Raw genomic sequence first — 25,792 nt, 5'->3', positions numbered from 1 at the left:
GTTTTTCAGGGTCTGCTGCTCTTCTGTTTGCCTTCCGTCCCACAGAACGGAGCAACGGTTTTCATGACTTCTCCGTTGCAGTGGTTTTGCTTTTGCGGTTCTTGACACGGCTTAAGCCGGTCAGGCGATGACTCGGATAGCTTCTTGGTTGATCACGCTGCCTTTGGTCTTACTCACTGACACTTCAGAAGCCAAAGATGTTTCGACTTGTCCCAGGTGAAGCCTGAGAACGAGGAGCATACGCTATACGCCAGAAAAAGATTGTAGGATTTATGTTGTTGGGAGAGCTACAACAAATAAAGCAAGTATGGATGGTGTGACGGTATTTAAGAGGTAAAATAAAATCCATTCCCATAAAGTAATGTGCTTGGCTTAATGTGACCAGGTAGGAGGGGGAAGCCAAGGTGAGACCACCTCCTACTCAAGCTCTACCTTCACTTTTTAAGCAACACCTTCTACCTGCACTGAGTGTCACAGCCACATATAGCAGCAGCAGCAGCGCCTGTAGCAAAGAGGACACATCTTTGCAGTTATACTTTAGTTGTTTTTTTTACCGTGGATGCTGGGATGCATGTCGCCATTCAAAGAGCATCCCACTAGAAGTCACCCTGGCCCTTATCTGAGGAACATCATCAAAAATTGGACTCTTAATCAAGAGGACATGTTCAGCCCAAGTCAAAAGGTGTCCACACTCTTCCCTGCAGTTTTTCATTCTCCTGCAGCTCACTTTTTCCCTGCTTTCCCAGCCCGGCTGAGCACTCCACCTCAGTTCCTGATTCCTGGGCCCTTTTTTAGCTACGAATCCCTGAGGAATTATCTTCAGCCAGAGGCTTGCAAAGAATCTTTCCTGCTGGCCACACAGGCGGTTGGGATAGGGCCACTAGCAGAGAGCGAAGGTGAGTTCTACCCTCGGTTCATTTGGCCAGAAATAATTCTGCTTCTGTGGTTTTGGACTCACTGAGATGGAGCGCAGCCCAAACTGGTACCCACGGCTTTTAAGACAGCCTGTGAGAGCGAGTGTAAATGTTTACAAAAGACTGTCTAACAGCTCGTAACTAATAATCAATTATCAAGCAGTGTTAATGCGAGTCTAGTGATTGCCGCACTAATTATCCAATCTAGGGCCATTAGTTCCCCGTCACCCGTTGGCAGTTGTCTAATTGGTGCTTGTCCCGTACTTTCCAGATGAACAGAGGCCAGTGAAGCAACGGCGTGCACGAGCCAACTACAGCAGCTGGCAGCTGGAGGAGCTGGAGAAGGCTTTCAAAACAACACACTACCCAGATGTCTTTATGAGGGAGGCCCTGGCCCTCAGACTGGATCTGATCGAGGCCAGAGTTCAGGTAAGTGGTGCTCTGAATGTCTACTGGAACTGTTTCACGATCAGCGTCAGGCTGCACATGACGCTTTTGTTTTTATCCCAGCTTTTTCTATTCTGTCAAAACCATTCAGAATGAGGGATGTTATTGCCTTATTCAATCACTTTATTTCAGATTTTATTGAATTGTTTTTTCAGAGCTTGAACTTCTAAAAATGTGTGCCTCCTGCGTGACAAAATAAAGTTTTACACATTACTATCGGGGACTATAAACAATTCAAAATAGCCACATTTTCCAAGCTTAGCACTATGTTTAACTTTTTTCATCCTGCACCTTCATTTTACACAATTAAACACTTATTTTTTCTCTTGAAATAAAGTCTTGGTAACATGAGGTAAGGCAAAAATCAAAAAGGGAAAAAGTGTTTAAATGAGGCAAATAGAATCTGATCATTTTTCACTGTTTTGAATAGCGTTGGACATTTTTTGTCTTTAAATATACATCCTCCATATTTATTTTCACTTTATACAAATTACTGCATATTTAAATAAACAATTACCAGATTTTTAGAATAATAGAATTTCTGATTTTTTTCAAGAAATCAACTGGAGAAATCCAAAGGTTATGCATTTTGAAAAAAAAAAATTGTGAAATTTAATACCTCAGTGTCTCAGTGTCAATTAATGTGAAGTTTTTACAAAAATAATCCACATTTTCTCACATTTCATGTCTGCGCATATATTTTCTTTCATTTGCTTTAAAGGTTTGGTTTCAAAACCGTCGAGCCAAGATGAGGCGGCAGTTAAAAATCCAGAGCCAACTCGCTCGGCCTCTCACGAAAGGAGACGACGGCATAAGTGAGCGTAGGAGCCCAGATTTCACACAGACAGAAAGTTGCAGCAGTGAGGCTTGGGAGAGACAACAGGAAGGAGAGACCTACCCATGGACAAAAGCACCGGCTTCTGTGCCGAGCGTACGGAAGCAGCCCGTGACCCTGAGGTTGGGGAAGTGGGAGAGGCCGGAGGGGCACAGCTCAGAGGAGCTCCGCTCCTGCAGCATCGCCAAGCTGCGGGCCAAAGCCAGAGAGCATGAGGCCGAGATCCATAACACTGTAAACATGTCAGGCAGTGACTTACAGGCACAAACGCAGGAAACCGATGTCATTCCCAGTGACTAACAATGTTCCTTCTTCCTGTTTAAACAGAAAAAAACTCTGGACACTATCAGTGTACTGAACTGTTTGATCTTCTTGGCAAACATGTCGTCACTTTGCCTTAAATAACAGACCATTGACTAAATAACTTATATTTAATGTAGAATTTCTACGAAATCATTACTTATCAGATATTTTATCAGACATGTTTAAATTTTTATTTTCTTTTTTTACTTTTAATTCATGTAAAAAATGCATTTAACCTTTAGTAACTTTGTGAATAAATTTATACTAAAAATAACTTATAAAATAAGTATATTTTTGCTCAGAATGATTTGAATGTATGCATATTTTTTTTCTTGTTAAAATTCTTCTTTTGACATTCATTCCCTATAAACACATTGAATCATAATGAATAAAATATAAATTTTAACTCCCTGGTTGCCAGATAAGATAGTTTTTAATTATTTTGCATTTAACGTCTAACTCCATTAAAAATGCAAAGCAACACAGATTTGTGCAGTTTTAATTCCTGCTTACACAGGCTTGTGATGAAGAAATAATGTGACAATAATACTCACAAAGGTATTATGTACTTAAAGAAGTAGAACAATTAAAATTCCTTGATTCTTTTCTTTCCATTTGGTGCATTTATTGAGAACTAAACAATATTTTGAGATTTATGTTATTCTCCCAGAAAAAAAATAAAGTTAAATGGACCCAAAGTCAACCAAAATAATACAAAAAAAGGTAAAAAGAGTGCAAATTTTGCTCAGTTGTAACGCTGGACAAAATCAGCGTTAAAACCGAAGCGTTAGACTGATGGGAACCACTGAAAAGGTTTGTGTGGCTCACCAAAACCAAAACTCACAACTGAATTTGAGTTGTGTTCACTTATTTATTTTTATTAACTTGTGAAGGAGAAAAAACTCACAATAGTTATAAAAAAATCTGCAATTACTTCATCATTTTTCTTCAATTAACATTTGAAAAAAAAATATGATATGCAATAGAAATATCTTGTTAGTGGTGGGGTGTGTTTGCGTGTGTGTGTGTGTGTGTGTGTGTAGAGAGTGTTCACCGGGCACCGTAGGGAAACATAAGGGGCACAAAACATAAACCAACCCCCACTACACCCGCCGGCCTTTCGTCATGGCACCACTGATTTATTTCAGTTTGAATTTTCAGTGTAACATATCACAATTGCATCTGTTGAATGAGGTTAGAAATTCTCCACTTTATTTAACATCTGGTCATTTTATTTGGACTTTTGTCTCCGAATGTAGTTTTCAGCACATCCTAAATGTGATTGATGGTATGTTAATGGAACGCTCCACTGTGCTGAAGCTCTATCAGATAACAATGACAAATGACAAATGCTAACATCGGGGCAATGCAAAAATAGGATACAGTCAAGTAATTTCTAAATGAGTTCACTAATGACATCCCTGACCTCTTAGGTTGCAGCCAGGATGTCTGCATGTAAGAACACAGTCCTGTCAGGAAAAGGCGGAAACAGCTAAAAAATGAAATCATGAATCCTGGTGCTATTGAACAGATAAACTCCACAGACGACTCTTGACTATTCCAGGAGCTGCTAAGCAATTAGGTTCTTATTCTTGTCTTTATTGTTAATTCCACACTTTCCAAAAACACCTGTAAAACTACAGAGGATAAGTCTGATTTTACCCTTAAATAAATACATCCAATTATTTATTTGTCTTCAGAATCACAGATTGGATCTCAGAATTACACCAGTATTAAACCTTTTTTTTTTTTTTAAGTCATACTCTAGACAGGATAAAAGGATAAGCAAGAAAAAAAGGCACTTCTTTTGAAGATTTGCTTTGCTGATTCTAGTTTGAATCTTCTTTAAAGAGTCATCTTTAGGAAAGTCCTCATACAGTGCAGTGAGATACTGCCCCCTTCTGGGCATTAAGGCACTCCCACAAGCAGAAGAGATGGGGTGGTTTAGGACGTCAATCTGCAATATTTACATTCACTTAAAATAAATTTACAAAATCAAGTAGGTTGCATATTTCTTGGCAATGTAAAACTGTTTGCTTTAGCAGCCATTGTCTAAATGTGGTACAATAGACAATAACTTATAGTAGTGACAGTTTTTGAGTGAATGAGGTCAGTCTGGGTTACTCACATTTTATAGACTCAAATTAAGCTCGGGTCTCACACTAATTATATTCCCTGAGTCAGAGGTTTGAACTCTGTCTGACAAGATCAGTGGGTCAAATTTTGCTTTTCTAAATAGGTTAGATCCAGTTTTTTTTTCCATGTCAATGTGGAATGAATCTGCCCCTATTCCAGCCTTTTTTATATCCTCTATAATGTTTATTTATCTCACTTGTAATATAAGCATTGTTATAACAGTTTTTCCTTATTTATGCAGTTTAGGATATGATAATACACAAAGAGGTGCAAGTACAGCGGGACTAGTTGTAAAATGCTAACCTGCTTGACAAGTACAATAATAGTGAATGTATAGGTCCACAATCTCTATGCAAAAAAATAAAATAAAAAATTGAAAAATCAGTTTAATCTTTATGAAAATGAAGCGTTTTGCTCTGATGAGCAAACAAACAGTTTGTTGTAAAAAAAAAACTGATCTGGTATCAACTAATCTGAATTATCATTACTCATATTTGATCACACAAATGTGAATTTTCTCATATTTGACCCAAATTATGTGAGCTCGGTTTAGCTCTTACGGTGAGTAGTTTGTGCCATTTGGCAATTATAAATCATGCAAGCAAAGAACATGTGTGGAGTTCCACAAGGCTCCATTCTTGGGGCTACTTTTACTGAATATTTATGCACAATCCCTAATCACTAAACGTGTCCATAGCGAGAAAACCTCCAAGTCTGTGTTAACACACAATTTAAAATTAATTACCGTAAAACTAAATACATTTCAATGGTGCTTATTGGATATGAAATATCTAATCAGGTCAGAGACCAAAAACTGTTGCCTTCTCTAAAAAACAGGAATTAAAACATTATTGTTTACAACAGCTTTCCAATAGGCTAATTAAAAGATGAATAAGTGGCTTACAAGATGTATTTTACATTTTCCTTTTCATAAGATGCTAAACATTTTCTCATTCATTTGATGTACTTCTTGTTATTGATGTGTTTTTTGTTCCTTTACGTTCCTGTAAACTACAATACATTATTCTAAGTAGGAATACCTCGTCTTGTCTCAGAAGGCGAAACATCTTTCCAATAATAAGGCTGTCAGAAATTGTAACAACCCCTAAATGTTGAAATTCCAATGCAATGAACTCCAGCTTTGCTGCGAAAATGATATTAATTAATGTCTGCTCCGCTTTGTGTTGGTTTTAGGTTGAACAAAGTCAATTACATACATTAAAACATCCAGCAGTTACGCGGAAAAGCACATAAATCATTAATAAAACGTTTTTTGTGTGTGTGTGTGTGCGTGTGTGTGTGTGTGTTTAAGCCCATTTAAGGGCGAGTTTTAATCAGCTGCTGTGAATGACGGACTACCATGCCTATGCCAATTAGTGTAATGAGCTGAGAAACCCACACCACTACCAGCAGAAACTCTTCCCGGAGAGTCAGCGGCTAGTCAGAGCAAAAGCGAAGGAAACAGGACGCAGCTGCAGCCGCACAGTTCACGGTCAAACCTCCGAGCAGGGAAACTTTGTTTTTCAAAAAAAAAAAAAAAAAAAACTCCCCTTTCCTTTTCCTCCACCACAAACGCTGAATGCTCCGCCGGTTTAGTCTGCTCTGAGTCTGAGGGAACCGCGTCGCTGGAAGCATGGCAGCCATCAAGGCGCTGGAGCAGTGGTGTAAAATTCAGTGTGATGGTTACAGAGATGTTGCCGTCACTAACATGACGACTTCATTCAGGAACGGACTGGCGTTTTGTGCTCTTATACACAAATACAGACCGGATCTCATGTAAGTATTTAACATGTGTCAGATTGGATTATTTCTTTATTGTGTCTTGGAACAAAGACGTTCTGCCACCCTCAACAACTGAATGGGTTGCTGAGCTGTCCTGAAGATGAAATGTTTTAAGAAAATATCTTTACTAGTTTTAATGAAGTTTTCACATCTGTGTAACCTCGCTGTAATTCATTTGTTTTGTTGTCCCCCCCCTTCAGAGATTATGACTCACTAAAAAAAGAGGACGTGTTTGAGAACAATAGACTGGTAAGACGTGAAGTTGTTCAACATTTAGTTTAGAAAATGAAGCAAATTTTAAACTGAAGCAAACCTGAGATGTGTTCCAAAACACACATTTTTATTCAAACCAGATGCATGACTGCACAGGCAGTAGTGGGCAATATTTGTTCTGTCCCTGGCATTTCTGTTGCTCGTTTAATATTTAGCTGTTGGTACATTTTTCATAGCACAGTCTACATTTTCACTTCAGATCTTCCTGCATTTATATATTTAAGCTCATTTATTTGGCTAACCTCTGGGTGATAAAGGTTGTTTTAGTCGTCTGCCATGGTAGCGGTTTCCTCTGAGAGTTGGGTCTCCTGCAGAGTACTACTCTTTGTATTACTTCCTGACAGTCAGCAAAAAACAAACCTGATCTCAGGGGAATGGCTGTCCAGCCTATTCATTTTGAATGAAGCTTTCTGTCATCTGTTATTCGATCCACATCATGATGGATCTCTCTGTACTCTTCAGTGTCGCAAGACAAACCGATTTGAGGCCAGGGAGTAGAATGTTTGATTAGGTCTTAAACTTCTGTTAGTACCCCCTGTGCTGAAACATGAGTGAAGTAATTTACACTCCTCTATATTTCATGAACAGTATCATGTTGCTTATGGTTTTTTTTTTTTTAAATCTTGAGTAAAAAATGTGTCAGTTGCCTGTGGTAAAGGTAGCGTTGCCTGCTTTAATTGTTACCAAAGGAGGTGCGTCTAGACTGATAAATGAACAATGCCCTGGTACAATTCCCCACAAGCTGGCAGGAAGTTGCATTCATTATTCACCATCCTTTTTTTTTTACCTTTCTGAACCTCAGTACTGAATGCTGCCACTCTATTTAGTTACATTGTTAGATGTACAAGAAGTTACTGAAATAATTATTCATTCCTAGGATAAAGTCTTGCAGTATCTGTTTTTGTGTCGTGTGGCTAGACTGGCTCGTACATTACATTTGCAACATTTATTTTCTTAAGGCCTTTCAAGTTGCAGAAGAGAAGTTGGGCATTCCAGCTTTGTTGGATGCTGAAGACATGGTGGCTTTAAAGATCCCTGACAGGCTGAGCATTCTAACTTATGTGTCTCAGTACTACAACTACTTCAAAGGACGACCTCCTAGTGCGTATTTTGTCCTTGGAAATTCTTTGTTCCATAAAAAATGTCAAACATTGGTCATATTTGTTGGAGTGTATCTTTCATTTTAATAAAGTGCAACTTCTTCTTAGTTGGTGGAGTCAAAAGGCCAGCAGAGGGCTCCAAAGAAGAGCCATCAGAGAAGAAGAATCAACCAGTGGTTGCCAAAATGTCGGAGTCTAAATCTGGCGTGGAGAACTGTTTACCTTCCACTGTCACCGCTCGCAAATCGCCAAAGGTGGATGGAGATGCTGCTGAGGTTAGTTTTGTTTGTCTTTTAATTAATTATCAGTCAATAGATTAAGTTTTTTCATTTGAGTTTTTTTTTTTTTCCCCAGAGGGTGGTTTTGGCTAACAATGTAAATAAGACTGGAACTCTTAACAGCAAATGTGTCGCATGCAAGAGTCACGTCCATCTGGTGCAGAGACACTTTGTAGAAGGAAAACTCTACCACAGAAGCTGTTTCAAGTAAGGGAAGTCTATTATGGGGAATTTTTTTTGTAATGGTTCTTTTTTCCATTTGTAACATAAATACTAACTTTCCTTAGGTGCACTGAGTGCTCCTGCGTACTTCATACAGGCAGCTACAAACCTGGGAAGAGTCCAGGCACGTTTGTCTGTAGCACCCATCAGAACAGTTCCAAAACCTGCCTCTTGAACGCAACTGGATCATGCTATTCAGCTGTGCCACCAAACTGTGCTGCAAAGACTCTTCTGGCACCACAAACTGTATCCTCTGTGCTATCGGCCCCAATCAATGCTGTGCCAAAGTCATTAAGTCCTGCTCCAAATTCCCAGTCTTGGACAGCCTCAGCCCAGAAGACTCAGGCAGCCCGGCAGAGGTTTTTTCAAACTGTGCCGCAAGTTACAGGATCTTCACCTGGAAATGGGAAGCCCATCATGTCCTCTGGAGATCCAAAGGGCCCTCTGAGTTCTGGTGATGGAAACGAGGCTAGGCAGATGATCGGAAAGAAACCAGGTGGGGAAAACTGCAACAATAACAACAAGAACCTGTTCACCATCAGATCTGCAGAAAGTCGGCAAGTATCACTACAATAAAGTCACTTTCTGTGAATATGGACTTTATTTGATTACGAAGACTTTCTTTCCTTTGCAGATTTTGCGTTGACCCAGTTTCAAAAGACTTCCCTGGTTTGAGGAAGAATAAAGGCAACCAAGACGCAGCAGGGAACCGGGAAAGACAAACCGGTACCAGCCAAGCAAACAACGAGGAATCACAATGTCTGAAGACTATCAACAAGGACAACGCCAGGCCAACAGCGGTACACATGACGGCCAAAGGTACGCTCCATGCAATTTCAGTTTACTTGTTCTTGATCCACTATTTGACATGTTGCCAACCCCCCCAACACCTCGGCCTCATTCTTTCTGTCTGCCTGAGACATTTATAGAAAACAAAGCTCTTTTGTCATTGCTGCCCCATTTTACACAGCCAGAGCATTTGGCAGGCTTTTAGCTGACATCTCTGTCTCAAACTAATGAACTTTTATTGAACTGTCATTCTCCTGGGATTGATGCATGTGAATAGTTGTCAGTGGGTTTGAAGACTGGCACATAATTGTTGGATTTAATTGTGAATGCCATCAGAGCTGTTTAATATTTATTTATTTATTTATATTTTTACAGTGACAAGTCTTTTGGACTTGAAAATTACCTGCTTAGTTATATGTACCTTGAGAATCCTGCAAATTACAAAATGTGGTTTGGCTGTCTTTCGGGGAATTTTTGCGTGTACACAAAGATGATTTGCCAGTCTCTTGAGTGAGATTTCAAGATGCTAGCTGCTGTGGGGGAAACGAAACAAAATCATTGCAAGCGTGACTGTTTCAAAGAAAGATATGAAATGATGGCAATAGTTAAAGTTTTTGAGTTATACTTGAGGTCTGGTGGCTCAGAATGCGATATGCCAAATCATTTTTTTTTAAAATCACACATGTAGTAGAAGTGTGTGACAGGCCTTCTGTTAGTTGTAATTTGTAGTGCTGCCTGTAGATGACTCTATACTACAGTTTTTTTTTGTTTTTTTTTTTTCAAAAACAGTTTACTTCTGACCATGCAGACAGGCTGTTTTAATGTCATGTTTGCTTTTTTTTTTTTTTTTTTTCCCCCCTTATTGTTTCTACAGGTCCCGTCTACCAGGATTGGCAAACAAATCTCACACCAGTGAAAGCTGACCAAGGATTAAAGTACGTGTTTGCAAGTATATTAATATTCACTAATTCTAATTGGTTCAGACACAAGTCCAGGGGTCGCATTAGTGAACTAAGTCTTGGAGGAATGTACGTGTCTGACCTCTCAGCTTATCCACTCTCTAGAATGCAGACTCGCCGATTTTCCTCCATTCCTCTTGTTGTTGACTGGCTCAGAGTTCAGCCGCTTGCTCTGTCTCCCATCTTAACAAGCCCCAAGGAGTGCCTGGCCTGACTGTCTATACGCTAACTCTTAATTTTAACCCCTCTGTTCAATGTTTCATCACTCTTTACATCATTTTAACATTACAAAATACAAGGTGAGGCAGTCTAATCTGTTTTTCATTCTTTAAAATCTTTAAAGCATTTGTTGTTTTTTGGATTTTGTTGAACTGGTTTTTTTTTTGTTTTTTTTTTAACTGTTTCTCTTCTGCAGAGCTTGTCAACCTGAACATCCTTCACTTTGCTACACAACCACAACTTCATGTAATGTTCCCATTAGTGCAACAAGGCGTCCCGCAGGTCAGACACCTGCACTACCTCCAGTTGCCCTTGGTCTGTCTGTACCCATGTGCTTAAAGGAAGTCAATCCCAGGAAACCCCTGCCTATTTATGAAAGCGTCGGTGAGACTTTTGTTTGCATGATGATTACATCCAGCAATTGTAACACACGTTGTGCTTTTGATATATTTTAGATTTTTTTAGTTTATGTAGTTCCAATTCACAATTGATGTCACTTTGAGGCACTGGGATTATTTTTCCCGATTCAAATTTGTCACGTTCATTCCAGTCTGACACAATTGTGTTTTTTATCCATGTACATACCGTTCAGTTCAAATATAATTGATTTCAATGCACAGCTTCATTGAGTCAATGCTACTGTAATGAAATGACTTTTTACAGCCTCTGGAAAATGTATGCAATCATGTTAATTTTAAAATGAAAACTTCAAATCAATTAACAATATGAACATCACCTGAAATCCTGTGTAGCTAAACATAACAGCAGTATTCTGTGGCATCAGAACTATTGGCTAACATAGTCTTTTATTTTTTTAATTGCACCACAAGTCTACATTCAGATAAACTTCTGTACATTTCCTCGGATCTGATTTTATCCTATTATCACATGCAAATTGGAGGGAAAAAAGTAAAAGTTTTCTAACGGGCAATGCACTCTATTGTACACGGTCGGTATTTCTTGTCTAGCACCTCTGAAATCAAAGTGGGTATTATGAGCCATGTCAGAACATGAAAAGGTTACATTATTTTGCATAATCAGTCTAATGTACATTTAAGTTGCAACTAAAAATAATAGAGAATGAATGTTAAAACGGCTACGTTAAAGGCAGAAGATCAGATTTTCATCAGGGAAACGAAAACCTCGACTCAAACTTTCCTAAAATGTTGCCAGTTGACTTGTAGTTTCAACCAGTGGTGTGAACTGAAGAGTGATACAAGAGGAACATCTGCTCCATCATGGGCGTAGGCAGATGTAAATGTCGTTGCTGAGATGAATCTCTTGCAAGCTGAACTTCTGAACTGCCAATCTAAAATGTGTAAAACCTTCTGTTCCTCTTCTTAGGCTTAAAACAAGGTAGTTGCTCACCTGTGAAATCCCCACTCAGACCTCCAGCTGTGGAATCTATTAATTCAACAACTGCTTTAGACATTCTCGAGAATCCTTCAGGTTGGTTTCCACTTGCTTTTAAAAAATGATCAAAGCCAGATGGTGTGTAGATCTTGAGTTTTTGTAAGTCAATTTTGACAATGCTGTCTGAAAAGCTGGCATGAAAGGACCATCTAATCCTGTTTTATCTACCTCTTAGCTGCTAAAAAGGGAAAGTATTTGTCACCCACCGCCGCCTTCAGGACTGAAATGAGGTCACCCTCTGTAAGTTCCCTCCATTAAGTATCTTAAGAGATTAATTAACACTTCCGCAAATAAGCTTTCATTACATTCTTAGTGAAAAATTGCGGAGCTTCTTTAGGTTAAGAGTAAAAATTTATAATTAAAATAATCCTGCCTTTTTTTCCCCCTCCCCAATCAGTGGATGTTTCATCACATTCCGGTAGAGCAAATTGAGAAGGAGCTGGATGATATTGAGATGAACCTGGTTCAGCTGGAGAGGGAGGGCGTTGAGCTGGAAAAGCAGCTCCGCAGCTATGAGGAAGGTTGGTTAGCCTTTTCCAAAAACTGACACATATTGCACTTGTTTTTATGTAGAAGAATAATTTAATCTTTCTGCTCGGACGCTTTTGGTGTTGGATTCTTTAAGAAGATGCCATTTTGTGTTTTCTGTTAAAGAAACGTCGCTAAAATGTTCCATTAATTGCATCCAATAATTGGCACTCAGGTCTGTATCTCTCCATCCTTAATGTTCCTGCTGTTGCCTAATGTTTTTACGCTGGCATTTTAGATGAGCTTCACTTTTCATGTCTTTTGGTCAGACATGCATTGGTCTTGGAGGTGAATAATCCACTGTCCACTCAGTGGCCACCACTTGCTTATTTGCAGCAACTGATATACACCCAAATATATTTTACATTTGTATGGACTTCTGAATCCCGGGGGGATATCTGAGTTGTGCCCCGATTGCCTCACACATTCACTCACTGTCTGCAGGGTAAATTACCTGCCATCTCTATTACAGTTATTGCTGCCAAATGAGGTGAGAGGCACAGCCAGCCCACAGAGATGCAGTCTCTCCTTTGTGGTTGTGGGAGTGGGGGGGGGGCTGATTGCTTTGCTCAAGGTCAACATGACTGGGGTATTGCAATATTAAAATATTAAACTTTCTAGCTGTATAAACTCTCTATGACTAATGTCTATTGGGATTTGATGCACAAAGCCAGGACCAGGAGGTGACAAAATGTATTTGGTTGTAGGCAATCCCTAATTACAGCGCCAGCGTTTTATGCTGAATTGTAGGTTTATGTGAGTTATGAGAGTTCTAACTGCCTGGACACTGCATCAGGTGTGACCTATTAGCAGCAGAGTCCATCTAGCTGGTTAAAAAGGAAATCCAAGGCGTCAATGTCTGACCACTAATGCCTGGTATCATACAAAATCTTGTCCAAGCAGTCCATTTTGATATTGTGCACTGTGATTGAAATTATGGTTACCATTCGATAGAAAGACAGCGTGTTACTTTAACTTTGTATATTTTTTGTTTCTTCTTTTAATATAATTTGTGCCCCTCTTTATATATTGTCATTAGAATTGTGAGCATGTTGGAAGGTTTGTAAGGGTATTTCTAGACTATCAGTTATCTCTGTCAACTTGTATTTATATTACTTTTCTGGTTTTAAGGTTGGTTTCAATAGAAAAACCTTAACTAGATTTGGGACTGAGTATCAAATTAGTCAAACTGGAATTATCAAAGTGCATAGGAACCATTGACTAAACAAATGTATCCTGGGTCAAGACAAGTACCTCTTATGGGGGGGACAAAGTACATTTTGTTTAATCTACCAGTTCATCTGTAGTCAGTCCTAAAGCTTTGACCTATAAACGACTTGATCTTTAATCAGATTTTTAACTGGTTTCATTTTGATCTCTAGTGTGGGAAAAACCATATGACACAGATTCTACAATGTCATTCTTCATTAAAACAAAGATGAACAAAATGTAAGAGTTCAGCTCAAACTCTAAAAATTCTCCTCACCATGGCAAGATGAAGCTATTATTGAAAAGTACTGTACCTCTTAAGACCATTATAGGGGCTCTGTAACGGCCTTTAACTCATGTTGATTTCCATACGTCTCTCTTAATCTCTGTCTTCCGGTCTTTTATAAATATTTAAACAGATCAGTTCATTTTTTTTCTTTTTAAATATCTTAAGTTGGTGATCAAAATCAAATCTGAGCTTCATTTTGAAAATTTCTCCCTTGATCTCAATGCACTCCTGCTTGATTGAAACGGTATAATAGTAGACTGTTAGAACTGAACATTTTAGAGCACCTTGTGATGCTCAGTGTTCAGATCAAATAAGAAAGTTAAGCACTTATGTTTTATAGGGAAGTAATTACAATAACTTTTACAGAAAAAAATGTTTTGCATTATGTGCATTTCTGTCCCAAACTTAAAATTCACAGAAATCTAATCTGTAAATGATTTAGTCAAAACAAGCCAATCACCTTTTAAAAATATAAAATATTCTTTGTGCTCATTTTTAAATTTATTCACATGAATGGCACAGATGAACCCTGTGCTCTTCAGGATTCATCTGAAGAGCACATTTCTGATGATGTACATAAATGCTTAGTTTGTCCCGGCAGGAAATCCTTTACTCCAGTTGGTCACATTTAAATGAGATCTGTTGACTTGTATCAGCCACCCAGAATAAATTGCACTAAAAAAAAAAAAAAATCAATGGAAGCTTTGACTAAAATAATTTTTAGTACTTTAAATGAACTGCCCCTTATTGCTGTGTACATATTAGTGGCTGTAAATTGTACAACTACTAATTCCAGAACATTAATATCTTCTGAAATGCAACTTGTGCATCAATCTGTTTGCAGAGGGAGAAGGGGACATATTAATGGATCCACTGATGGTAGCCTGGTTTAACCTCATTCGCAAAAAACAGATGTACATCAGGAAGGAATCTGAGCTTGTTTACCTGTGAGTAATACTTTATAAATGCGTTTAAGTGTGTGTGTGGATATACATGTGAACTTGTTTCAAAGCTAAAAATACCACAGACTTGTGACCGTAAAACACAAACTGCATAATTTAAGATGTCTGGCGGCTTAATGAGCATTTCACTGCAGAGCCAGGACTCAGGAGCTGGAGCAACAGCAGCCAGGAGTGGAGGGAGAACTTCGGCGGCTGCTGGAAAAGCCAGGTAGAACTGGGACCACCAAGATTTTTAACCTGCTTCCGACCCAGACAGGCCTTTGTCCCAATTACGAGACGCTTTGATCACCAGTCTCCATAAGCTGTGGGCACACTGCTCTGATATTTAGGGTAGGGTTAGGTTAAAGTATTCCTGTTAATAAGTAGGAACACCTTCCTACTCCTTTTCAAACGGAAAGGTAGTGGTAAGCTCATTTTTATGTATACACATGTTTTCTCTTGTTTTTATAAATAAATGAATAGTAAATATCTACCATACAATATACTTTGAAAGAGTTGGCTGTGGAATTTGAGATATAAATGATACACTAAATGCATGGTTAGTCTGCTTGGGTTAAGGGAAAAATTTCTAGTTTGCAACAACAAACTGAAGGCATGGAGAGAGAGAGAGCTCTTTTCCATGCAGGCAAACATGATGTGAAAATGTCAGTGTGTAACAAGCCAGCTAATCCATTTGTACAGTTTGAGTCTGGACTTGAAAACGCCTCGCAACAAGATGAGAATCACGACTGTCGTCTATATAATCCAATCGCAGATCACTTGAAGTCCAGAGACGAGCAACACAGGGAGAGGAAGCTGCTGCAGCAACTGATGGAGATTGTGGATGGCAGAAATGCGATTGTGGAGGTGCTTGACGAAGACAGGTTGAGGTAACGTAATGAATGTTTAGGAGTACTTTTAAGAATTTGCCAAGTGCATTTTGTAGGTTTATCTGGAGCTTATTTTTATTTTTTCATCAGGGAAATGGAAGAGGACAAACAGTTGAATAAGATGATGCAAGATCTTGGTAAGCACTTAACCATCAAAACAATACTGATTTTCCAAGACACCTTAATAAGCCATTTTATTTTTTCCGGGGAGAACAGGAGTGAAGAAAAGCAAAACTAAAAGGAAATCCTCCATCTCAAAAATCTTCAAGCGACGAAGTAAAAGGCGGGTTGAATGATGATCGAGGGAATGTTATGTATAACTTTTACAACATTCTTCTAAACAAAAGTCCTGTTTATAAAATTGAAATGAACTAAAAATTGAGCAGTGGTTGACATGTTATAAATTCACATTTAGTTATTTTTCTCTTTAAGATGTCTTTATTTTTTCCTTCCAGGATTTTTCTCACATATTGTTTCACTGTTAAAACATTGTTTCAAGCTTTGTAAAAAAAAAGTATATTTTACCAGAACACTGCACACAAAGACTCCCACAATTTACAAATTTGTTTTAGAAAAGTATGAAATTGATATTCTAACTAGAATTTGATGTGTAATTTTCAAAAAATATTTCTTGCATTTAGTTGAACACTGTCCTGTATTTTAGGTTGTGACCAACATTTTAAAGTCTAAAATACAGAAAAAGTCTGGCTGCTCTTTTATGTGCACGATCCTTCAAAAGTCTTGGTCCAAAATTGAATTATTTAAGTATTTATTTAATAATGGATTTTAACTAATTTACCAAAAGGATATTAAAGGCCTCCCTCATTAACTTCGAATGTGTCTGGAGCCACACATGTTGAGCTGCTGCAGGCTGTGGCTCATCTCCCGCTGTACTGTAGGTGGCAGCCTGGGTATGCAGTATCACAAGGCAAGAACTTGGGGAAATCCAATTTGCCACAGTACAGACAGTTAATTTCTTTGCTAATTTTATAAATGCCACAAAAAGTGTTCTGCTGTGCTGATGCAATAACATTATGTGAAAGAGGATTAGGCAGAGCTGTAGCTCATGGCTGAGGAAAAGGCTTACAAACTATAGGTTGTATTAAGCATTTTATCTCGAAACCAGGTTTAATTAAACATTACTCTTTGCTGATATCTGCATCAGAATGGCTCCATACCTGAGCTATTAAAATGTTCAAAGGACATGTGGAGTTGCTCATCTGTGAAAATGTCTTTTTGCTGTGTTTGTGATAAAATGTTTTATAATTTTACACCCTAAAGGTGCTATTAAACCGTATGTACACTTTTCTATTTATAATTTAAAACTTGAAATCTATTCAATAAAAATCCTTTTAAGACTGCTATGCATAGTGACTTTTTTTTTCTTTTTACCCAGATTAAACTTGGGTGATCCCTTCTTCCTTTAAGAGTGTTTTGCGGTTTGATGCAAAAACGAGACGCCCGTATGGAAGGCTAAGCGTTGACTTGAAAACAGCATTACGTTTTGCTTTTAACAAAGCCTTTTTAAAAGCAAAGTTAAAATGGATGCAATAAACCGATGACAGTAAATTAACAACTCTCCTCTCATTTTGAGATGCATGAAATCGTGATCACAAACTTGGAACAAAAATCTTTCTAGCTGAGCAGAGTTGGGGATGATATTGGTACAAAAAATGAAAAACGCCACGCGTGATGTGGGTGACAGTCGAGACTGAATGTGTGATATTAGAGTTAATTAAAGCTTTGCGCCCCATCTACTGCGAATGCTTGCACTTCTGCAATTAAGAATCAAAGGCGAGGGCTTAGTGTCGGGTGGGGTTTGGGTGGTGGGGGTGTCTAATACACGGCTTTAACAGGAATGGGGACCTGATTTGCCGAGCTCCTAGCGACAAGCATTAACAACAGCCTCAAATTAGAGGTACATTAATATTCATAAGTAAAACAATTCATCCTGTGAATGTGTGATGAAATGGAATCCTCTGAGGTGAGCTCTCGTGTCCAGGCTGCCATCATTCATTAAAATATGCCATTACCCATGAAGTGCTTAATCTTTATGAAACAGTGGTAAAAATCAGTTTGAGGTGGAATCTCTACAACTGTTGAGCACATCTTTATATTGTTAATCCTGTACATTTTTTAGGACTGTTAATGCACTGACAAAATACACTTGGATTTTATTTTTATTTTTTTTTGGATGAGGATGCATGAATTATTAGAGGTTTAGTCAGTGTAACGGTTTTTACAGCCTCGTGCAGCACGATCTAGATTTTGCTTCCTCTTGTTTCAGCCCCTGCCAGATTCTCTGCCACTAGCCTGTAATTATGATCCTCGAGGTAATTTTATCAGCCTCATTAGCTCTGATGAGTAAACGAGAAGCGTGCTCCTAATTTATTGGCCATTCAGGATAGAGGTTTTATTCTCATCAGAGAGATCATAATATTTGTAGAGAGAAAAAGGGAGGGAGAGATGCACACAGTTGTCAGTTGCACGTCTCTTAGACCAACACTGAAATCGAGGCTTAGAACAAGTAGTCATTCTGTGTTAATAAGTGTGCATTTTATTTAACAGGTGACACTGTGACGAGCAAGCCTTAAATAATAAAAAAACCCCGCAAGTTTCTTGATTCAGGCAGTATTTTCAATGAAATGCATTTAAGTTTATCTTCCTGCACAAAAATGAGATTCTCACACTTCTGAAAACAAAATTGCATTGTTTTCTTTGGCTGTGGCGCGCTGTTGAGTGGAGATTATCCATTTACTGTTGGAGAATGCGTTGGGAGAGCAGGGGTAAATACGCTCACAAAATTCGGTGAGTGTGTGTAGAAATTTGCATTGAGGGGAAATTATGCATGCTGGCTAGTGGAAATGAAATGTATAAAGTCCATGACTGGTAGGACTTGACAAGTGCAGCTTTCATCCATCTCAAATGAATAATTTTCACTTCCCTTAAACATCCTTAATCCAACCATGTTATCAGCGGGCATGCAGGATCCTGCCAGACTTTCCTCCTTAACGGCACAGCAACTTTCAACTTGCCAGAGATTCTGCTCTGCAGTTTCTTACCACATGGTCTTAGGGACTCGCTCTTATCCCTCCCTGCTGGTTTTGTGGATCAGTGAAATTCCTTCAAAACACAATATATACATAACGCAAGTCTTAATAGATAGCGGAATGTCTCACTCTACCCTCCTCTGTGCTGCCTCAGAGGTCGACTTAATGCACTGTATTTTACCTCTGATTCACACTGGCAGGGAACTCGGAGGATGGTGGCTAAAAAACCTATTTGCTCAGTGGCCCTTTGTCCTCTATTTCAAATTTCAGTGACAGACCCTTCCATGCTTGTATAATGTGGTCTGGAATTTCGTTTGGCTGTAAAGGGATAAAGGAAGATATTCATGGTAAATTACTCATTTACAACCCAGCATTTAGACTTATTTCCAGGGATATTTTCTTGTCGTCTTTGCTGGGGGAAGAAAAAAAAAAAAGGCGCTGGAAAATACCCTGCTCAGCATCCCAATCCTTTTAATTTATGCGACGTGCCACATTTTCTTAACGCCACCAACAATAAACAATGAAATGTGTAATTGCTGTTTATGCTGCTAATCCGCGTGATAGCCTCTAATATGAAGGGTTACCTGGCTATTTTCAATATCCGTGCTCTCAGAAGCCTCGGCTTGCGATAAGAATATTAACCTCATCAATTTCAGGTAACTTTCAACGCTTTAACATCTTGTCTCTAAGACCTACGTGTTAGCAGGAGTCTCAGCCTTGGCATTTAGTGACATTTTAAGCCTTTTAACAGAATCCAGACAGGGATTTGCCGTTTCCACCAAAGGAAAATAATTTATATCCTCCTTTCTGAGAAACTGTGGGTAGAAGGATTAAATGCACCAGAGAGATTTGTATGTGGTGCAAGTAAAACAATATTGTGACTCAGTTGATTCATTTCCTCCCTTCCACTTTCATACTTTTAGCAACTCCGGAGCCGTTACTCATCAGCCCTGAAGTTGGCTTTGATGCTTTCCTTGTATAATTTTCTCATTTTTGACGTTTTAAGTGCACAGGTCAGGGGAGATGACAGTGCTGTGCGCACTTTGTGCTGCTGAATAAGACTCTGACCAGAATGAATTGTTTTGCATTTAAATGCTCTTAACCTCTGGTACTGAATTGTATTTGAAAAGCATAATGAAGTTATATGCGCGGGCACACGCTCAACATTTCCGAACGACAGTTGGCAACACAAAAGGGCTTTTCTGTGTGCGGGATGAGTTGTGGACTGTGTATCTGCCTGTGTGCATGATGGCTGCTGTGTAGCGGAGACATGCAGGGCTCTGTTCTCTCTGTGAGCAGGCAGCTTTGATGCACTCCCTCTCTTATCTCATGCCTGGCAAGGTTAATGAAGTGGTGGCACTTTTGGAGGAAGTAGAAATGGGATGAGTAGCAAAGACCAGAGGAAGCTTGGAGATGAAACGTCCGGCTCTTAGCGACTGTAAGTGGCAATTTTTGGTGAATTACATAGACAATAAGGAAAAGAGGTTGTCATCCTCTTAAACACAACAGCCTTCTGAATCTGAAATGCTTGATTGCATCTCTTTCAGCCTGGGCATGTGAAATTACATTAGCATTTAGTCATCACTTTTAACTTGATCTGTCAAACATCTCCATATAAGGACATGTTCAGAGCCGTCCTGAGATTGCAACGGGACCCAAAAAGCAGAATTTTAATTGGGGCTCCACTTGTCAGTCACCGCAGCAGAACCAGCGTCTCGTACAAACGCTCCAGTTTTTAAGAATATGTGCTTTGAGTCTGAAAGAAATGATCAAATTTATGAGATCAGAAAACAGGTCTGATCTCATACCTGCTTTCACCAAAATGCCCTTGATAAACTCTTGAAGTTAACCAAAACCTTCTGTTCCATGTCAATGGCATCCCGAGCCATCGAAATGTAAAATCTTTTATGACCTTGATGAGTTAAGCTTAATAGACTATTCCAAAATATATCAGTATCTCTTACTTAACTCATCCCACATTGGCAATAAAAGAAGCCACACCTCTTTTGTCCCCCTTTTTGTTACCCTTCAGTATTGTTACAGACTTGATTTGTGAATGTTTTCATTTCTTTTCTATGTGAAAAGATGTTTTCAAACTATTTTGAAAATTCAATATCGACATTTTGTCGCTGCAACCTTTGGAGGAATGACAGTTCGAGCTCCTATGGTTAATGTCTAAGAGTTAGGTACATCTGCTTTTTAATGCTTTTTTTTTTTTTTACACATTGTTGTAAAAACACACTTTCTTTGCCATTGCAGGCCGTTTTATTTTGAATAACCGCCCTCCACCACCAAATTTACAAAAAAAAAGTTTATTAAAAAGTGAATGTAGGAATACCTAAATCTGGTGGCACTATGTTTTGCTTATTCACAAATTCTTCCAAATTATAAATAAAACAGTTTACGTTTTGTCTAGTTCACACTGGCCGCACAAATCAGAAGCTTTTCTGACAGGCTGGTCAGGCACGTTCATGACTCCTTCCTTGGAATCTGCTTTCAGATGTGAAGAAACAAAAAAAAGTTTCCAAGGTGAATCAGAAAAAAGTCTGACCAACTTGCCAGATTCAGTTGCAGTAAATATTTCTTTCTTATTTTCTTGGCAATGCCCCAGAATGTTTTGTTAGCTTTTTTTATTATTTCATTTCTATCCTGATGGAACATGTTCTGTTACTTCAAAGTTATTAGAACAAGAGGTTTAAAAGTTGATAACTTTAAATAAACTATGAGTATTGGCATTTTCTTCAGGATTTACTTGTTTGTTCTGCCATTTTTAGCCAGTACGCAGCATCCCAATACAAACTCAAACTAAGCAATTCAGAAAACATTGTAGACTTTGCTTTTTTTGTTTGTTTTTTTTACAGGTTCACTTTTGGCAAACATGACTATAACTGTGAAGCTTTGAGATCCAAGCCCTGGTTGCAGCTCCCTGGTGGCCTTTGGGCCTTTAGAGGGGGATCAGCTTGCTTACTCGCTTATTCCTTGGGTTGCCTGGTGTTTATCTGTGTAAATTAAGTTTTGAGCTTGAATCATGATGCACAGCAGAAATGCTAAATAGGAATATATTAAATTTTTGAGCCACATAATTTCAAATATAAATCAATGTGTTCCCCCCCCCCAATATATGCCTCAATCATTGAAAAAGCTTCTGAAAATTTTCCTTGACTTTCTGCGCGACAAGACACAAGCAAAAATATTGGCTTATTTTATTTGTGGAATGTCACCGATGTTGGCTCATGGTCACATCGTAAACAAAGGGCAAAAAATGTCCCTCTAAAATAAATGCAATAACAGCTTATGTACTGCTAATGTTCCATATTCCTTTGCTTATTCTGGTTTTTAATATTTCAATTCCCGTTGCATCTATGAGAGCTAATAGGTAAACAGTCTTGAATGGAAGAAATGAGGCAGGCAGGCCTACATGCCAATGAATTAGCATATAGATGAGTTCATCTCGTACAAATACTGCTCTTTAGCCCAGAACTCCCTGTGCTGAGCAAAGATCATGTATGTAAAGTATGCATGCAGGAAATGTAAATTAATCCATTTCAATCACCATTCAGTCTAATAAGAATTTTTTATTTTTTTTTCCATCCCATCTTTCGTTTGCCCGGTATTGCTCAAATGGCCAGTTAAACTATTGCCCCTCAATGCATCTTAATTGTTTAACAGAATAAAAACAATTTATAAACAAAAATTCCCACATAGCAGACATTAAACTGGTGTCGGTAACAAATTAGCATGAGGGCTGTTGCTTGTACCTCAGACGACACCGAGGTGGCCTATTTTCTTTTTACATAAATAAGCCACCTCCAGTGTTTCTATGGAAAATTATAATGCTTTCTTTCTGTGGAACATACATTTTATAAGTACCATTGACAATATGTTGTTTTATCCTCATTATTGTAATTCTATAAACAAACACCGCCTCTGTGTAACCACGCTATTTCATTACATAGCTCCTGTTAATATGCTAAAAGAAGCTTATAGAATTGGGTCAGCTAATTAAGCAATTAGCTTATTTCAGCTCTGTGGTCAGGCTATTACTAATCTATGGCATTCTGAGCCAAGATCTGTGAAAACCGAGAGCTTGTGTCTGTCTATCCCATCCAGTCTGACAAAGGATCATGTTGGAAGCCTTCCTTCCCCTCAGCAGAAAGGCAGACGACTTGTCTCTTCTCGCTAATGCTCACGTTTCTCATGCAAATCCCCAAAACTGAATAGGCTGTTTATTGTCTAGTTAAGATACTGAGACATTTATGTAGTGTTGTTGAAGTGTTTGCTCTCTGCATTTGCAGCTGTGTTAACACACATGCAATCCCGGACAGATTAGAGTTTTAAAGCCACGATGACTGCTGGTGGCTTTCAGCAGAACCCAGCACACGGTTTCACGCGGGCCTGAAGTGGAACAGCGGAGATGTAAATTTATCACCGGCGTCGTGATGAAAAATTCTCTCTGAGAATCAGTTTAATGTTCTGATTTCAATGTCATTTTCTGTCACGTTTCCTCGCTTCGTTTCAGCAGATATTTTGACAATTTGGCATTTCTGATGTTCTGAAAATGTACCTGTGAAGCTCTTCATTTAAGTGATTAGTTCTTGTTTAATAAAAAGTACAATTTATGTTTTTCTTTTTTGATTTGCAGCACCAATATCTTATATAAAAAAAAAATTGTGGAGCTTGTACGTACTGCAGTTATTACATACACTGTTAAGAAATAGCAGGTAACTGCCAATGTCTGTCTTTTGCTGCCTGAAGAGCCCTGACACAATTGAACATGTACTCCACTTGACCCCTGTAGGTGACCTGTGGTGTCTGACCAGGTAGACTTACATGATAAATACTCTGCCTCCTTACCTGCTTTACTGTGTGTGTGCTGAGAATGACTCTGTTTCAGCCTTTCCATTCAGAAATATTTTCTATTATAACAAAACAAAACAAAAATTCCAAAGATGCTTCAAACTTGGTTTTGAGCAAACCCTGCATTAATTCTTTGCTTGTGGTTATAAATGGCCTCTTCAAATTCAACTCATCTGTTCAGTGTTAATGAAATGATATTGATTAAAACCTCTTTTAAAGCTTGATATATTGGTTTCAACTTCCATTTAAATGTCTACATACACAGTATCAATCTAACTGCAGCAGCAGTCTTAAGCTCATTATGATTGCCATTTTTGCTGCTAAATGAAGAATAATTTTGTCATTTACAACAGGTAAAGGGATGTGCTATTCTAGATGGCTGGTATACTTCTAAACTATAGTATGCTAATAGCATTTTGATGAGAAATCTGACTGAGAAGTGTACCTAATTGAAGCAAAAGGCTTGAAATGCATTGTTAACGGGTCAGAGAGGCACCACTTACGGTCATGATGATGATGTGCAAGGTGTGAAAATGCATTTCCAATCTTCCTGGCTTGAGCCCATCAGTTTCCATTCGGAAGTGTGTGCACTTGTTCATTAAGCTTATGCATATCATCAACTGGTGCATTCATTCTATCAGGCAGATATGGCAGGGATAAAACGATGTGAAGGATGGAAATTCAAACAACCATTCTCATTTGCAAAGGTCATTAAAGCCCAGCATACATTAGAAAATCTGCTAATTATGAAATGGCTTAACTCCACATTCAGTGGGATTATGTCTGCTCATTCAGAGTATGTTGATCCCCCTCCCTTATTTGTCGCAAGACAGTTGATGTATGGGACTTGTGGCACAGAACTAATGTTCCCAGTGCTTGTCGGTCATCTTAACTGACTGTAAGAAGTCTGTAAAACTATCCATCTTTCGCTAAATGAGGATCTTCGTCAACACAAGTTTTAGGCGTTGTGTAATGTAGTTTTTATTGGCGATTGGGCTTAGCCACCCGTTTAACATTTTCACATTAAACAGTCTGAGCAAATAAAAGGATTTATCAGACAAGAGATATTACTCAAAGTGATCAATAAAAGCTTTCAGCTGGCTCTATAATCAATATTTAGAGTTGCAACATGAGCACCTGAAATGGGTGAACTCACGTCACTCCTTGTTGGAATCATTATATTGCTCATGTAATTGTTATTGAGAAAATTGTGAAATTTATATAGAATATATCAAAATTAGTCTGGTCCTTTGTTCATCTGTATTGTTTAGATCTGATTTTAGTACGGCGCTTCTGTGAATTTCTGTGGAAGTGTATATTTTTGTCGCTAAGCCATTCAGTGGTTTTTAAGCTAACTCAATCACACTGAGCCAATGTAACTACGGCAATAATACACTCTACCTTCCAAGTTTTAGTGCGAATGCGAGCAGCAGCATTCTAGATTGGCTGTAGCTGAACGTTCAGTTTTTAGGGAGACCTGAAATAGTCAATTTGACTCAAGATAAACATATAGATGAGTTTTGTTTTTTAAGTCTTGTTGGGAAATTAGTCCTTTAATCTTGTCTTTAGAGGTGCAGGTCTGGATCCATCACTGCACCCAGATTTTGGGCCTGTCCAGAAGTTTCTAGCTGCAACGGCTGAAGCTGCTTAATCTTGATTGTTCCTCTTTCAGTCTAAAAATATTAACTTGAGTTTTTTGTTTCTGTTCAGCTGTTACGGCACCTCCTCACACCGATTTGCTCCTTGCATCTACTCCGTGCTTGAATGGGTTCATAGTCACCTGGTGGCATGCGAGCTGTGCATTGTGTGAATAGTTATGGTGACTGATCTTATTTCTTCTTATAATTGGAGCTAGCAGGAGCATATAGATATTAAATAACAGGGGCCCCAAGATGGGACCATGGGGTGTCCTACACAAGCAGCAGGAGTAGAGTAATAAAATAGCATGTGTGTCATTTGAAATGTCCTGATATGTCTGAGTCTGTGTTGTTATACCTCACAACATCATAGCATCCTCCCATATATTTGTGTTTTGTTCTACACTATAGCCACCAGGAGAGTTTGATGCCAAAAAGCTGATTCTCATCCCTCATTTGAGCAAAGCAGATAATTGCTGTTAAAGTCCAAATTTATTGAATTATACATGTTTATTGTGGTAGGAGAGAGAAGTCTTTTCTGTCATCACAACCAAGCAATCAGTTGGCTTCTAAATAGTGTCTATTGGTTGTCATGGAGGCTATGTGACACAGGTTAGCGGTTTTTGATCAGGTTTTTAAAGGTGGAGCTTTGGAGATTTTTTTACTGTGTATGGTGATGAAAACAAAAAGTTTGTTTTTTTTCCTCTGGAAAACAGGAAGT

At 38.6% G+C, this 25,792-nt stretch overlaps 2 protein-coding genes across 2 annotated transcripts; both read left to right on the top strand.

Annotated features, from left to right (window-relative positions):
- Nucleotides 1–559: 559 nt before the first annotated feature.
- Nucleotides 560–2,664, top strand: LOC103468673 (retinal homeobox protein Rx1). The gene is made up of 3 exons (XM_008415911.2): nt 560–896; nt 1,186–1,343; nt 2,083–2,664. Exons 1-3 carry the CDS (start codon nt 560–562, stop codon nt 2,494–2,496), a joined length of 909 nt encoding a protein of 302 aa, XP_008414133.1. The 3' UTR covers nt 2,497–2,664.
- Nucleotides 2,665–5,982: 3,318 nt separating this feature from the next.
- micall2a (mical-like 2a) lies at nt 5,983–16,891 on the top strand. The gene is made up of 17 exons (XM_008415913.2): nt 5,983–6,411; nt 6,618–6,666; nt 7,650–7,791; nt 7,899–8,065; nt 8,145–8,275; nt 8,356–8,847; nt 8,925–9,109; nt 9,954–10,014; nt 10,454–10,641; nt 11,602–11,706; nt 11,846–11,910; nt 12,068–12,191; nt 14,541–14,643; nt 14,793–14,866; nt 15,413–15,527; nt 15,618–15,664; nt 15,744–16,891. The coding sequence occupies exons 1-17, from the start codon at nt 6,269–6,271 to the stop codon at nt 15,821–15,823; spliced, it is 2,271 nt and encodes a 756-aa protein (XP_008414135.1). The 5' UTR covers nt 5,983–6,268; the 3' UTR covers nt 15,824–16,891.
- The last annotated feature ends 8,901 nt before the right edge of the window (nt 16,892–25,792 follow it).

This window comes from Poecilia reticulata, linkage group LG8 (assembly GCF_000633615.1).
Source record: "Poecilia reticulata strain Guanapo linkage group LG8, Guppy_female_1.0+MT, whole genome shotgun sequence".
Classification (NCBI taxonomy): domain Eukaryota; kingdom Metazoa; phylum Chordata; class Actinopteri; order Cyprinodontiformes; family Poeciliidae; genus Poecilia; species Poecilia reticulata.
The sequence above is the reverse complement of the archived record's forward strand: the minus strand, read 5'-3'. Positions and strand labels throughout refer to the sequence as shown.